Here is a 16,749-nt window from a genome sequence, read left to right as displayed (position 1 = left end):
ATAAAAATAGAATGAAGGTGACAATAGATGGTGTAAGTAGATTCGTAGTTGAAACATTTACAAACTAAAGAAGCAAAAATAAAAGATAACAAAATTCATAGTTGTTACATGGAAAAGAAATATAAAGTTAGATTACAAAATCATAAGAAATCACAGTCACACAAAATGTACTCAAAATGGAGATAAGAAGATGGAAAAGAAAGACAAAGAAAGAAGCAAAAAGATAACTCTAAAAATGGACTAGTGTGTTGAGAAGTTGAATGAGGAAGGAGAAGACAAAATAAATATCTAAGTTATGAGAAAAAGGAAAAAAATAAGTTACAAATTGATGGCTATATTATACTTGAAATAAATACTTTTAAGTTTGGACCATTGTTGTTTAGTTATACAAAAGTAATAAAAATTTAAACTTATCTCATTTTCGGTTAGGTTCGGTTTTTGGCGGGTTTAAAAATTCAAAACCGAACCCGCCCAATATAACCCGTATAAAATCAAAATTTTAACCCGATTTACCCATAAGACCCACCCAAACCCATCCAAAAATAATATTTTTTATCGAATTTTTCGGGTTCGGTCCGGGTGTCAGTTTAATGCTCACCCTATCATTAACCCTATTATTTTATCTTATTTTCTGGCATAACTCAACTCATTTCCTGGTTACTATTACAGTAGCGGTTGAATGTAGACTTTCACTGTTACATAAACCCTGATTCCTTGGCAATACACAATACTCGAAGCTCACTCACTTACTCACTGTTTTTGGCGCCGCTGCGTCTTCATCGTTTCGATAGCTCCGTTCAAATCCCAAACAATCGAATCGGAGTGTGGAGGCATGGACGACGTGTGCGAAGGCAAGGACTTCACGTTCCCGAAGCAGGAGGAGAAGATTCTGGACTTCTGGTCCCAAATCGATGCGTTCCACACTCAGCTAGCCCTCACCAAGGACAAGCCGGAGTACATCTTCTACGACGGCCCTCCCTTCGCCACCGGCCTCCCTCACTACGGCCACATCCTCGCCGGCACCATCAAGGACATCGTCACGCGCTACCACTCCATGACCGGCCACCACGTCACGCGCCGCTTCGGCTGGGACTGCCACGGCCTCCCCGTCGAGAACGAGATCGACAAGAAGCTCGGCATCAAGAAGCGCGAGGACGTCCTCAAGCTCGGAATCGACAAGTACAACGAGGAGTGCCGCAGCATCGTCACGCGCTACGTCACCGAGTGGGAGACCGTCATCACGCGTACCGGAAGGTGGATCGACTTCAAGAACGATTACAAGACCATGGACTTAAAGTTCATGGAGTCCGTGTGGTGGGTTTTCGCGCAGTTGTACGCCAAAAACCTTGTCTATAAAGGCTTCAAGGTACTCATTGCGCTTCATTTCTGCTTCAATTTGTCGTTTCGTTTTGGTTACAAGCAATAGCTGCATTTTGTTGTTGTTGCTGTTGTTGTTCTAGGTCATGCCGTATAGCACTGGCTGCAAAACTCCGCTCTCTAATTTCGAAGCTGGTCAGAATTATAAGGTCAGTGGTGATTGCATGCAATCAATGCCTTACTTGCTTGTTACTGTATCTAGATTCTGATTGGATAAACTTCTCCATGAACACTTAGAGAAGAAGAAAATAAGAAGATAACATCAATTGAGTTTATCGTATAAGCCAAAATTGACTTATGAATTGAGTGTTTCTATAAGAGCTGAAGTGCTTAAGTTGATTTTAGCTTACGAGGGAAGCTTAATTAATTTTTACCTTTTTATTTTCTTCAATTATATAAGTGCTCGAGGAGAATTTTATCTAAATAGGACTGTATTATATGTTATTGCAATTGTATCTGCATCTGAAATTCTATGTTGTTGGCACAGGATGTGTCTGATCCAGAAGTATTCATGACGTTTCCAGTCGTGGGGGATCCACATGGTGCTTCCTTTGTAGCATGGACGACAACTCCATGGACTCTTCCTAGCAATCTTGCTCTCTGCATCAATGACAATTTTACCTATGTGAAGGTTGGTTGACTTTGTTGCCATAATAGCTTTTATGGAACTTAATAGGCTTCTCATTTTACCATTCAAGCTTGTTTTAGTTGAATTGGAACATTATTTTATATATATGTATATATACAGAAATAGAGTGGACTTAAATTGTTAGCTTCACATGTTCTGCAAGAACTCGAGTCTGAATAATAGAATTGTGATTGTTTGTCTACCAATTATTCACAAATCCTCCTTTTGAGAATTAAGAAGATTTTGATTGCAATCTTTCAATATGCCTTTGTCTAGAATGATTAGCTGTTTTATCCCTGTAATAAACTTATGTCCATGTGTCTAAAGTATCTTGAATAGTGAATAACTTACGTGCAAAATAATGGGTTAGGAATAAGTGTGCATGTGATTTTACACTAGGTAGTGCTATTTGTTTATTTATATTATTAGGGATTGAAAATTAGAACACATTTGGATTGTTTACTTGATAATGACATCCTTTGTTAATTTATTTGGTGCACACACACTCATTGTTTTGACTATTGTTTCCTTATTTTCTTGTTACTTGACCTCTAATTTTTGGAGCTGGTGAAATCAGGTTCGCAATAAGTACTCGGGTAAAGTTTATATTGTTGCTGAATCTCGTTTGTCTGCAATTCATAACCCTAAGGAGAAACCCAAAGAAGCTGTTGTTAATAGTACAAATGATGCTCCTAAAAATACAAAAGCAAAGAGCAAGGGAGCTTCGGGTGGAAAAACGGAAAATGTGTTGGATTCTTTTGAAGTGCTGGAGAAATTCTCAGGAACATCATTAGTGGGGACAAAGTGAGCGGTTCTTCCATCTTCTGCAATAATTCTTTTTATTAGTTTGCTCTCTGAATATATCACTTTATATTATTCACCAAAAAAATATTGCTCTATATTTTCTGTTTTAAGACTTTCTAATGACATTTTGCATATGGGGTTTAATTGAATACGGAAACTCATAAGATAACATGTTCTGCAGGTATGAACCATTATTTAATTATTTCATGGAGTTATCCGATACGGCTTTTAGAGTTGTTGCCGACAATTATGTTACTGATGATAGTGGTACTGGTGTTGTCCATTGTGCCCCTGCTTTTGGTGAAGATGATTTCCGTGTTTGCATTGAAAATCAAATTATTAGCAAGGTATGTAATTTTAAGAACTTAAAATTTATATAAAAATTAACTTTAGTTTTTCCCTCCTGAAATGCTAAAGGAATAGCTCCTTGCTGTGTAGTAGTTGGAATGGATATTATAAATCGATTTGCAAGCCTGGATATGTTTATTTTTCCTCTGTCCCTAGGGATGATTGATTCGTGTTGGTGCATTTTCTATTTATCTCAACCCTCACTTGAAGATTCTTATTTTCCATCGCAATGCTGCATCTTTTGTGATGACTATCCTTTTTGCTACTTAATTGTAGCAGCAACATTGGTGATAGTACACAACTTTTGAGATTTTTGTTGTTTATTTATTTGTATATTTTGAAGGTGCTTCAGTGCCTAGATAAGTGTTTTGGTACCCTAGGATTTCCATTTGTTTTATCGTTACTTTTGTAGATTTGTTAGTTGTTTCTTGTTGGATACCTTCCTTTTCTAATTTGGTTACTGAAGAAATATTTTGGCCTGTAGGATAAACTAATTGTAGCTGTTGACGATGATGGATGCTTTACTGAAAAAATTACTGACTTTAGCGGGTGCTACATCAAACATGCTGACAAAGATATCATTGAAGCTGTGAAGGTATGCTCCATATATCTAAATAGTTTTGTCATGTGACTGAGTGGAAGTTACCTTTTTTTTTCTTTTCCAAATAGTTTTGTCACTACAATTATGAATTAACTCTAGTTGGGAGGAGTGTACAATAATAAAACAGGAGAAAAAGGCTTGTTGCTTTGGCTGAGAGTGCATGTGGGCAAATAAGATAAACTTGATACCAAATACAGGACAACATCTATGCAAGAATTCTCTTCCAATCCTCCTTTTTCTTGTCTTCTAAAGGAACACTTTTACCAGATTGTCTAAGTTACTAAGTATATAAACTAGACCTTAAGTTGGGAGCACTTGATAGAAGTTAATTTTATTATGTGATGTGTTGGAGTGAATAGTGTTGTTTTAATTGGATTTTCTTAATTACTTTTCCTTTTTTATCTTTCCTTAGGCAAAGGGTAGGCTGGTTAAGTCTGGAGCTTTTACACATTCTTACCCTTACTGCTGGAGATCTGATACCCCTCTCATTTACAGAGCTGTTCCAAGTTGGTAAGCTTGTTTGACCTAGATTTTGACTTTTCTTGACAGTTTTGTGTAGCTGTAGGAGTTAATTTTGCTTGCTAGATTTAATTTCACTTGTTCTCATTCAAAAATGGCATATTAATAGCTGTGGTTTACTTTTAATTTTCTGATTTTACCAGCATTTGTCATTTCATCTAAAAAGGAAATGTAAGTGCTCATATGTTGAATTTCTTTGTTTCCTTTTGAATAGAATGTGATGTTTATTACTTAGATAATTGTTAGGATTCAATTGCAAGGTATGGAACTTGAGCCTCACATTGGAAGTATGGGATTCTAGTGTAGGGTTGCAATGGTGTTAAAAACCCTTGTAATAGTTGCAACATGAATCAGCGCTTACTGTTTTCATAACCTCCATTAGTAGTTCAGTAATAGTCTTTGAATTTCTTTCAGAGTGCAACAGAGTTGCTGAGATTTCATAATAGTTTTTGAAAATAATGGCTTGCTCCTAATATACCATCTTTTTTAGTTTGCTTTGTCTGGAATAAGGACAAAGTTTAGAGAGAAAAAATGAGGCAACTTTCTGATCTCAAGCTTCCCATGTAATATTTTTTCAGAATAAAAATGTTTGAAGTTGTTTTATTCTTACATATCCATGTTTTCCATGGTTTTAAGTGAAACTCTTCTTTGGATGAATTATGCAGGATTTATGTTAACAATAATATGCATTTCTACAATCAAAATGTGTGGTTTTCTGGATCAATGAATTTACTGTGTCAGTCATGTTTTGCAATTAATTTTCATGGTATATGCATTGCAATTTTTGCAAGAAAAGAGAGGAAAATGATTTGGAAGAAAAAGGGGAGAAGATGTCATACCACATGTTTCTAAGTTTAAATATTCTGGATCAGTACTATAAAATAACGGGGAAATTAATGAAGTGTCACCCACAAGATGAGTTGGATGGTTAAAATGGAGAAAGACTTTAAGAGTTATTTATGATCACAAAGTATGTACAAAGCTATAAGGAAAATTTTATCGTATTACTATACAACCAAATATACTCTATAGTAGTGAATTTTGGGCTCTAAAGGGACAAGAGAGAAAGGTGACAGTGGCAAAAAAAGTGAATGTTGAGATGGATGTGTGACCATACAAGAAAGGTCAAGATACAAAACTATTGTGTGCACATGCAAAGAAGTCAGTTAAGGTGGTTTGGACACATGAAAAGGTCAGTAAGATTCATAATCATTAAAGTATCAGGATATAATTTATGTATTGGAAAGCCTATTTTCCGAATCATGAAGTGAATTGGATCTTGAATCGTAAGATTCGTAATCATTAAAACCATGGCACACTCACACATGACATATAAAAGCACTCTAGCCATATTTTAACATAAAAAAACACATGAAAAATGAAATCATACACAGATATATAGTTGTATATAAGCTTCAATATAAACAAAGATACAAATAATAACAGCCACAAGGCCAGAAGAAGTGGCTGTTTTCACAGTTCAGCAACATAACCTCCCAAAAAACCAGTGTTGTTCCTTTAATTCCTTTCTTTTAACTATTTAAGTTAATATAACTTTTCAATGTTTCATGAGAATTGGTAAAACTAAGGTAAAAAAGAAAAAAATGAATTGTTGAATTGTATCGATGATGCAAAATTTTATAGATTCATTCATGTATCTTAAGATACAAAATAATTTTAGACTCATCTTAAGATATGTATTAGTAGGTGGCCAAATTATATCAAATTGCAAGATTCAAATCACGAATTGTAAGATTTTGATAACTATGGAGTAGATTGCTTGGGTTTTAAGCCCTGTGAAGATGAGAGGGAGGCTAAGAAGGTCATTGGAGGAAATTGTTAAGCATGATCTTATGGTGAATTATGGCTCTGAGAATTTAGTGCATGTTTGGATATCCATTTGCACATTTGCAAACCGGAATTCCCTCTTCCCAATGCACTAAAATAGGAAATAACATTTTGTAACTTCTCCGTTGAATGTTAGTAACCAAGCCCAATTGTATCGTGCCATCCATATAGCTGACCTCAGCTATATAAGGCTTCTGTTGTGCAATTTCCTTCCCTCTGTCTTCCAACTGTTAAATTTAAATTTTTTTGATATTGAATTTTCTTTGTCTATTTTCATGTCTTGATACTTTCCCACTGATAGCTACTTCAACTCTTTTCGCTCTCTGTAATTGATGAAGAATAGCACTTGGTACAGTCCTTCAGCCTGGTTTTATTTTAATGCATGCCTAAGATGTTATGCTGCTTCACTGTAGGTTTGTTAGGGTGGAGTTGTTGAAAGAGCAATTGTTGGAAAACAATAAGCAGACCTACTGGGTCCCTGATTTTGTCAAGGTACACAGTATCTTCCTTAACACATGAATTTATGATTGTTTTAATCAATTGCTTTTTAATTATTTAATCTTGTTTCTTCTCTTCCCTTTTTCAGAGTTGGCCTATGTGGGCATAGAGGAATAATTTTTTTCATAATCACTTTGGTGATTTATTTTCTTTGAAAAACATATAAATATATTATTATTTGGAATTCTTTGTCTTAATAATTGAAAATGGATTAATATATGTTGTGATTAACTTGTTAATTATAAATATTTGATATGTAGTAAGGGGAAGCATACAATATGAAGGACATCATCCTAATGAGAGAAACTAGGAAGCCTATGATGTGCATAAATGTAGAAAAGATATCTCAATTCCCATGAAATATGCAGACACAAAATGCCTAAAGAATGCCACTAACAAGACTCTATTCCTTATCTTCTTGGGGGAAAAATGGCATTGGAACTAATCTTTTAAGAATAAAACTATACTCCAATAAAGTTGTATGCAATCTGTTTTTTTTGTAAATCTTTCTATTATTCATCTCATAAACACAACCATATGTGACATGTCCATATCCCATAACATAGAGCCAAAAAATGGCATTGGAAGCAGACTTTTAATTGTATGCAATTGCAATCAATGTTTTTGTGAATCTTTCTATTATTCATATCATATGTTTTGCAGGACAAACGATTTCACAATTGGCTGGAAAATGCAAGAGATTGGGCAATTAGTCGTAGTAGATTTTGGGGGACACCTCTCCCTCTATGGATTAGTGAGGATGAGAAGGAAATAGTTGTTATAGATTCTGTTGCAAAACTTGAAAAGCTTTCAGGTGTAAAGGTTAGGGTCTTTTGTTCACCTTTCTGACAAAGCATGTGTCATATTTGTCACTGCAAATTGATTTTATTTTGCATGAATTCACATATAAAACTCGTGTAATTTGCTTATTTTGGTACAGTTTGGTAACATGCAAGGATGTGATTTTTGTATCTTTATCCAAATATTTTCATTGCAATGCTTCTCAATTACTCATCATGTGGGAATGGGATTGTAGAAGTTCTTAGAAGAATAAAATGATAAATGGATATGTACTTGGCCCATGATGCTTAACTAATTTTGCCTTAGTTGCTTCATGGAAATATTTCATGAAGATTGCACAGCCATTTAGAGAATATAAATACTGATTTGTTTCCTTATATGATATCTTCTTAATGAACTTCCACTTGTTGAATGTTATATTTGGTTTTCATGATCAGTTGGACCATAAAACATCATGTAAGATAGGCAATGACCTGGTAAAGTAGGGTTACTGTAGAGAGTTTCAGACTTCTTGTTCTTTCTTTCATTACATTTTCTTGATTTTTTCAGGACTACCTGTATGTTTCAGAATTCTGCTGTTTGAGCCTTATGATTTTGCATGATGTTACCTCAATGAAAATTTGTCAAATTTGGCCAGTTAAATTGCATTTTCCCCCAGGAAATTGATAGAAATAACTGTAGTATGACAAGATAATCTTACATAATGTATTAGACATATTCTTATGTCTATCCTGTGGACATAGTGTACTAATTTTCCAATGTCTCATTCTATTCTAGTATGTTTCAACTATTATAGGTTCTGTTTTCAAAATGAATGTTCTATTTGTGTTCTTATTGCTTATGAATACTTTTGCTAAATGATAAGTATCACTAATCCCATCATAATGTTTTCAACAGGTGTTTGACCTTCACCGTCACAACATTGATCATATTACAATTAAATCTGACAGTGGCCGTGTACTTCGCCGTGTTGATGATGTAAATGCTTATCCATAGTCTCTGAATCATGGTTTTGTAGTATGAGTATGTTATTTCAGGTCATGGAAATGCTATATAGCATTGGTTAATTGAACAATTGATAATTACCGCCTCTAACAGGAAATAGTATTTATAAATATAGGAAATATCATTGACTAACAAAATCATGTCTACACCATCATTAGTGTTTTTTTTTTGTGAATACACCAATATTTTGAAAGCAAGGTAAAAACTAGAGATTTTTTTCGTCAGTATTCTATGAATGAAAAATATGAGTATAGAGCCATTATTCTTTGTTATGGATCCGTTGTTTTATCTTTCAGGTGTTTGACTGCTGGTTTGAGAGTGGATCCATGCCCTATGCATATATCCATTATCCTTTTGAAAATGTTGAGCTATTTGAGAAGAATTTTCCTGGCCATTTTGTTGCTGAAGGGCTGGATCAAACCCGTGGTTGGTCAGTTTCTTTATTTTGACACTTGGTCTTGTGATACAGACCTGTTTACTTCAGATGTAGATTCACTTTTGGCTTTGAAATGTTATCCTGAACATATTTCATTCCAGGGAAATTTATTTATTGGCTGGGGGGCGGGGGTATTTTCTTTTGTACAACTTTTGTTAGTTTTATATTTTATTTCTCTAAATCATTTCAGTTCCAAATTATCTTGTGAAATTATATTCTCTGTTTTTCTATTTTTGCCAATGATTTTTTCCCTGACCTCAACTTCCTCTTGAAATATGGTTGTGTATTTTAGTTTTCTGCTTTTCTTTTTTCCAGGTTTTATACACTTATGGTGCTGGCTACTGCATTATTTGGCAAACCTGCATTTAGGAATCTAATCTGCAATGGACTTGTCCTGGCTGAAGATGGGAAAAAGATGAGTAAAAGCTTGAAGAATTATCCTTCACCAATGGAAGTTATTAATGATTATGGAGCAGTAAGAACTTTTGAAGTTCATTTTTTGGTTTCATAATTTACTCGGGATGAGGAATGCAACATCAAGAAACTTGTTTTTCTTGCCGTTTCTAATTATGACCATGAATTCATCGTATGGGATTTGTGTTTATACAAACAGCTCAACTGTTATTGTGTGTTGGATAGGATGCCTTGCGATTGTACCTTATCAACTCTCCTGTTGTGCGTGCTGAGCCACTTCGTTTTAAGAAGGAAGGAGTTTATGGTGTTGTCAGTATCATCTATCTGGGTTTTATTTTCATTATCTTTCTTAAAATTATTCAATTAATTTCATCTCTACTAAGCACTTTATTCATTTTTACTGATTAAATGGTACTTTCATTTTTTTGTGGTGTTTTGATCCAGGTTAGGGATGTTTTCCTTCCATGGTATAATGCATATAGGTTCCTTGTTCAAAATGCAAAGAGGCTTGAAATTGAAGGTCTAGCACCTTTTGTCCCCATTGATCAGGCTACACTTCTGAAGTCATCGAATGTTCTTGATCAGTGGATTAACTCAGCCACTCAAAGCCTTGTTCATTTTGTCAGACAAGAAATGGATGGTTACCGCCTTTACACGGTCAGTAGTGCTTCTGGTGGTTTTTTTTGTTGGATAGAAAATGATTTTTATTAATGGGAAGTACAATACAAGGGAGAATATACTCCAAAAAATGTGTAGATAGAACAAGGAATATGAAATATCAAGAGTACAGCAATGCTGCCAGTCATGAGGGCAGAACATGAGCAGCCATCTATTGACATGGCAACTCTCTTTATAACAGCAGTGAACAGAACACAAAAGAGAAACCATAAACATAATCTTTTAAAATGACACATTAAAAGGCAAGTGGCTGCAATACTGATGAAATCATTTTGCTTCAACCAAATGTACCAAAGAAGGGCATAATTGCCTGCCACTACATTTTATTTTTTATTTGATGGATCATTGAAAGCTTGCTTCCACTAAACTCCTCCTAAGTAAAAGGATGTCCAATTTAACCTAATATTATTTGAGAGGGAAGTAGCTATCTTAAAAGGAAAAAAATAAGGTCTATTGTTTGTTAATTAATTTTGTGCATAACACATTCAAAGAAATAATCCATGAATCTGACAAAAATATCTTGATTCTTGCTATCACATGCTCAGTTATTAGATGTATTTAATTAGCCGTGTAACAGTTTTAGGGTTTTTTTTAGCTAATTTGCATCCCATTTTTAAATATACATTTTTTTGAAAATACCTGATCTTGTTGGTAACCAAACCAGTTGAATTGTGAATTAGTTGCCTCAACCAATTTAATCTCCAATGTTGTTTTTTAGGTCATTGCTTTTACATTTAGATTTGTGCACTTCTAAAAGTCTGCAGTTTTCTCTTTTCATGATCATATTTGTTGCTTGTGTGTGTAGAATGTACTAGCACTATTATATTATGTTCAGGTGCATCATTTGCTAGATTCGTGGTATGCTTTGTGTAATATTTACAGTATTTACTAAAATGTTACCATTATTAAAAATTATATTGTAGGTGGTTCCTTATCTTCTGAAGTTTCTTGATAACCTTACAAATATTTATGTAAGGTTCAACCGTAAGAGACTTAAAGGTCGTTCTGGGGAAGAAGACTGCAGGATAGCACTATCAACTCTTTACAATGTATATTTGTGTTATCTTTTATCTATACCTTGGTTGGTTACAACTTACAATATGACCAGAAAATAATGGTCCCTTACGCTAGAACAGTTGTACACTTGATTGTATGAATTCTTTCAGGTGCTTTTGTTATCCTGTAAAGTGATGGCTCCTTTTACACCTTTCTTCACTGAGGTGCTCTATCAAAATATGAGAAAAGTTTGTAATGGATCAGAGGAAAGCATACATTATTGCAGTTTTCCTACAGAAGAAGGAAAGGTATACATCCTATAATTATTATATATATTGTGTCTCCAATAGTTGGTACTGTTAAATGATTGAAAAACAAAAAACATTAATTAGTAATCTCTTGTGCTTATTGCTAGGCAATCGATTCTTGACTACTACACTTACGTTATATTATACATGTGTATTGTATGAAATTTGCAAAGTTATCTTCGCTTTTAATATACAAACAGAAATACATAATTCAGTCTGTTCATTTGTATAGGTTTGATTCTTCGGGAAACTGACAGGGGAACTGGGATTTGTATCAGATTTTTTTTTTATTTTTTATAATGATATACTACAGTTCACCTACAAAAGATAGAGTTGTGAAAGTTCAAAACTAACACTAACATATTCTTTTTTCTGTGTCTGTGCTCGTTTTTTGTGTTGCTCAAGTGTTATCCTTTTTTAAGCCCTTTCTATTTGTTAGATTGCTCTAGAATGATTTATTTTCCTCCTTTTTCTTTGTATTATGTCCTTTGTAATACAATTTCTTGTTAGAAGTCTGCAAATAACCCTTTGGATTGGTATTGTTCATCGAATTCCTGGCATATGCTCTATTATGCCTCCTTCATCCATGACCTCTCCCTCCCCATAAAGCATAATTGGATTTTGTGTTGCATTTTGCTGTTTAACTTAAGTACAGGTTCTTGCTTAAGTTGTGATTCAAGATATATGGCATTCTTCTAATATATCATCTCTTTCTATTTAACTGCATGATTACATCAGAGGGGAGACCGAATTGAGCAGAGTGTTTCTAGGATGATGACTATAATTGATCTGGCCAGAAACATCCGCGAGCGCCACAACAAGCCTCTTAAGGCTCCACTAAGGTATAGTACTATAGTAGCATTAAAAAAGTGCAATATGAACATGTATGTCTGTAAGGACATCTATTTTTTGTTTCATATAAGAAATAGAATTTAATCATTTCTTGTTGCTACAGGGAGATGGTTATAGTTCATCCTGATGCAGACTTCCTTGATGACATAAATGGAAAATTGAAGGAGGTACTTGCTTGATGTGACAAGCTGTTACAGTTTATGCATGTACTTTTTAGTATTTATTCAACAATTTTTTTAATGTCAACAATCAATTCATACAATAATAGCTTTTTCCGTGATGCTTATGATAATCTGTTACCTTGCTCATTATATATACAGCCTCTTTAGAGGTCTGACTAGACAAACTGTCTTTATCTTGGATAACATTATTTACACATTTTTTCTTAAAATAAAAAGAAGAGAGAAGTCTTTCTTCATTTTAGTCCATTTATTATGTTTCTCTCTTTCTGATATTTCAAATGAAAAATTTGTTTGTTATACAACTAAATTGATGAAAAAACTACCAACATGGCACATTATAAGCTTTGTTTATATATATATATTTTTAATGAAGTTGCTTTGTTGCTTGTATGTGATTTTTGTACCTTCTTTATGGTAACAATTATAATTAGAGAGATTATTTGTGGTGTTAAGCCTTGTCATGTTTTTGGCTTCTACTCAAATTGTACTTTATTCTATTTGCATTGCAGTATGTGCTGGAGGAACTCAATGTACGATCCCTTGTTCCATGTAATGATACATTGAAATATGCATCTTTACGTGCCGAGCCTGAATTCAGGTATGCATTTAATGACTTTTTGGGAATGTTTGTCCTTTATAGCTGTCACAATGTTAATTACTTTTTTTATTTGCAGTGTTTTAGGTAAGAGACTAGGAAAATCCATGGGCATTGTTGCCAAAGAGGTAAAAGCAATGTCACAGGAAGAAATTTTGGCTTTTGAGAATGCTGGAGAAGTCACCATTGCAAATCACTGTCTGAAGCTGACTGATATTAAGGTGCTAGTCTTGTGGGGATGATGACTAAGACTATTTTCATTGAGCAGACCCCTGCCCTTTTTTATTAGTTTGCATTGATTTTTACCAAAATAAATAACTAAAATACTAAATATTATCTTTTCTTTATGGTTAGCTTGGAGAGGAGGGAAATCTTATTGAACTTGTTGAAGTTATAGTATTCTCAGGTCGGGGGAGTCAATGAAATTGGTGCAGGTCCTGTTTGGGGAAGTTAGATGAGAGAGTTTTTATGAAAGCTGAAGTGCATAAGTTGATTTTAACCTATAAGAGAAGTTTAATTCATTTTATCTTTTCTTTTTATTTTATTATTGCATATGGAGAAGTTTATCCAAACAAAATCATAGTTATCATCAAAGGTATTTTCCTATTCTAAAATTTTACCGAATGCTCTCATGAGAACCTTCAGTAACATTTTTTGGTTTTCTTTAAAACACCTTCCAATAGCACTCTGTTCCAAAACAGATATCCTTGTCAAAATTGTTCCAAAACCGATAATTTACTTTAATATTTGACTACCTATATAAAGTTACAATTAGATGCAGTTTTGATTTTATAGGCACGTGAAAGGGTGATTTCTAGATGCAGTTTCATGGGGTTTTCCCTTAAAGTGTAGACTGTGGACTAGTAAACTAGTGCCTTATGCTCTATGTTTTTATTCAGGTTCTCCGTGATTTTAAACGACCTGATGGTTTGACTGAGAATGAGGTTGATGCTGCTGGAGATGGTGAGAATCTTTAATAGCTAATGATAGCTTCCCTTTCTGCAGTTATGAAAATGATTAATGTTTGAAATAAGCTGATTGCTATGGTGTAGTAATTCAGTTATGATTTATGACAATTTTTCTTGATGAGCATCTGTCTTTTTGTTTTAGGTGATGTTCTAGTTATATTGGACTTGCGCCCTGATGAGTCATTGTTTGAGGCTGGTGCTGCTCGAGAGGTAAAATAATTCCCATCGAAGAAACATTTTAGCAAATTCTTTAGTCTCAATGAAGTGTACCGATGCAATGGAACAAACATCCAAATCCAATTTATTTATGCTATTTCTTACAAAAATCTCTATATGTTTTGTTTTATCATGGATTTGCTTCAATTTAAATATTCGCTTACACCTTTAAAGGCTTGAAATTAAGTTAAATCAATTGATTTATTTTGGGTTTCGATGTACAGATTGTGAACAGGATTCAGAAGTTACGGAAGAAAGTTGCTCTTGAGCCAACCGACATGGTGGAGGTTTACTTTGAATCATTAGATGATGAAAAATCAATCTCTCAGAGAGTTTTGCATTCACAGGTAGAGAATTAAGAGATCAATAAATGGCATTGAAATACTATGCTTGTGTTTTTTTGGTAAAGCATTGCTGGACAGCCCACTTTGTTTTTACAAATTTCTATTCTTAATTTCTTATTCTATCAACATGTAAATTAATTTAGTGAAGAAAAAAATTAAACAAACAAAACTATTGATCTACCATCAATTAAATTATTTTTAAATATTCAGAATTTAAGTGAGAACTAAAGATAAAAAGATTTATGTACTTATAGAATAAAATAACATGAAAGATTATTAATGTCTTGTGGCCTATTTAAACATCCAAAAACTAATGATCTAAACTAACATTTCTATTTACAACAACTGGGAATCTTTATTATTTTCTATCCCAAAGAAAAGTGATCTAACAAAAAGATTCTCAATTTTGAAGCATACAGGTACAAAATTTAATGTGTTCAAATAGGATGTTAAACAACTAAATTTATAAAATATAATAACATGAACAACTAAAGTTCAAAATTGTTATAACAACAAAAAATCTTTCAAATGAATTACCAATACTAAGACGGAAATTCTGTGAAAGTCTTGAAGATTGAAGATGGCTGGTAGATAGTATTTTTCTGGTGTGGGAATAGTTAGACACATGAAAGCTAGAATGAGAAAATTGAATCACAGTGGAAGGAGGCAAGACAGTGTTCTCATGTAAAACAATCAAAATTTTAATCTTCATCTTTATTGAAGAATCACTATTTCTGGTGTGGTACTAATTCCGATCATATTTACGGTACATTATACTATTTTTTGTCAGCTCCTGGGAGGAGATTTGCATTTGTATGGGAGCATGACTATCATGTAATTATTCTTGTAGATAACCTAGAATCCACTATATAACTCTGGAATTCACCACAAAGAAGCTGAAACAACTTGAAATATAATTCCTAGTTAGAAGATAAGCTTTATCTCTATTTTACCCTTCTAAAGTACTTCATTCACATGTTGACAAAAGGTTCTAGAACTTAAAAAATTGTATTTAAAAAACTGACCATGCATTTTGTGATGGTATAATTGAACCATGTTTCTTCTTAAGTACAACTTGTTGGTCATTATTCAATTTGCCTCTTGGCATCACCAAATTCGCATGCTAATATCAAATTTGTAATTTGGTTCTTTTGTCGTGTATATTTTGCAGGAAACCTACATCAGAGATGCCATTGGTTCTCATTTGCTTCCACATTCTCTGATGCCTGAACATGCAGTGAGTTTTTAATTTGGACCTTGTTGGGTTTGGCTGATATATTATGTTTTATTAATATGAATAATGAGGTTTGAGATGCTCCTGGCACTTGTTTTGCAGGTTATCCTTGGCGAAGAGAGATTCCACGGGATAGCCAACATGTCATTTGGTATCACATTGACGAGACCTGCATTGATGTTTAACATAGAAGCCATTCAGTCACTGTTTACAGGTTTGTTTTCTCTCAGTTACCGTCTTATGCACCTGCCGAAACAAGCAGTACTTTGATACCTATTCAACATCTGTGATCATTGGTTGCTCCGACTTACTGCCCAGTTGTTACAGGTGATGCAAAATGTGCACATAATTTGCAAGCTTACCTGCTATCGAGGGATCATTTGAATTTGAAGTCTGAGTTTCAAGAAGGAAATGGAAAGGTTTGATAATGATTGAGCAAAAGTCAAGTCTTTGTTTTAGTTTTTGGTGAAAATATGCACATTCATTTTATCTCCTGTTATTGCAGAAAATTGTTGATTCAATTGAACAGCAACCTGCTGTGGAAGTGGTTCTTGGTGAGCACGTCTTTCTAACTGTGGGAGACTATTACCTTGCCAGAAAATCTGACTGATTTCGTTGCAAGAGTTCCTTTTTGATCTTTTATCCAGTTTGCAAGATTAGGAACACAGAATATACCCAGGCATATGTCTAATTGTAACGGGTGAGAAATTGACAATCATTATTCTTTTTCTGTATAGAGGATCTCACATCTTATTTTGAAGACCATAGTGCTTCTTTTACTTTTTGGCACACCCAATTGGTCTTCGGCACAACTTGTTTAATGTCTTTCTGTTTTGGAAGTCCGCATACATGCTGGCTATTTGTGCCTACATTGAATTACCAGTTTCCTAGGCTAACTACGATTAAGATGTCATTAATAAAAATTAGTAGTAAATTTAGTTGATTAAAAAATTAGTTTGAAATTTGAACTAAAATAAATATTTGCTTGAATGATACCATTGATATATTGAAATTTTAGTAATGTGTCAATAAAAGTTTTTTTTTAATATTTATTATATTAAAAATACCAAATTTATTCAATGTTTTTTTTATTTGAA

At 33.7% G+C, this 16,749-nt stretch overlaps 1 protein-coding gene across 2 annotated transcripts; it reads left to right on the top strand.

Annotated features, from left to right (window-relative positions):
• The first annotated feature begins 681 nt into the window (after window positions 1–681).
• LOC109798440 (tRNA synthetase class I (I, L, M and V) family protein) lies at window positions 682–16,548 on the top strand. Of its 2 annotated transcripts, none has more exons than XM_083062608.1 (27): window positions 682–1,366; window positions 1,461–1,526; window positions 1,865–2,008; window positions 2,583–2,809; window positions 2,991–3,156; window positions 3,642–3,752; window positions 4,171–4,268; window positions 6,539–6,617; window positions 7,287–7,445; window positions 8,322–8,402; window positions 8,726–8,859; window positions 9,181–9,340; window positions 9,505–9,588; window positions 9,724–9,936; window positions 10,881–11,006; window positions 11,124–11,261; window positions 12,000–12,103; window positions 12,217–12,280; window positions 12,805–12,893; window positions 12,970–13,111; window positions 13,790–13,853; window positions 14,001–14,068; window positions 14,299–14,421; window positions 15,590–15,655; window positions 15,755–15,866; window positions 15,971–16,071; window positions 16,158–16,548. In XM_083062608.1, the coding sequence occupies exons 1-27, from the start codon at window positions 833–835 to the stop codon at window positions 16,260–16,262; spliced, it is 3,558 nt and encodes a 1,185-aa protein (XP_082918734.1). In that variant the 5' UTR covers window positions 682–832; the 3' UTR covers window positions 16,263–16,548. The 2 variants fall into 2 exon arrangements, with proteins under 2 accessions (XP_082918734.1, XP_020214314.1); XM_020358725.3 differs by having other exon boundaries at window positions 684–1,366; window positions 15,980–16,071.
• The last annotated feature ends 201 nt before the right edge of the window (window positions 16,549–16,749 follow it).

This window comes from Cajanus cajan, chromosome 8 (genome assembly GCF_000230855.2).
Source record: "Cajanus cajan strain Asha chromosome 8, NIPB_CcT2T_4, whole genome shotgun sequence".
NCBI classification, from domain to species: domain Eukaryota; kingdom Viridiplantae; phylum Streptophyta; class Magnoliopsida; order Fabales; family Fabaceae; genus Cajanus; species Cajanus cajan.
This window is presented reverse-complemented; position numbering and strand designations above follow the sequence as displayed.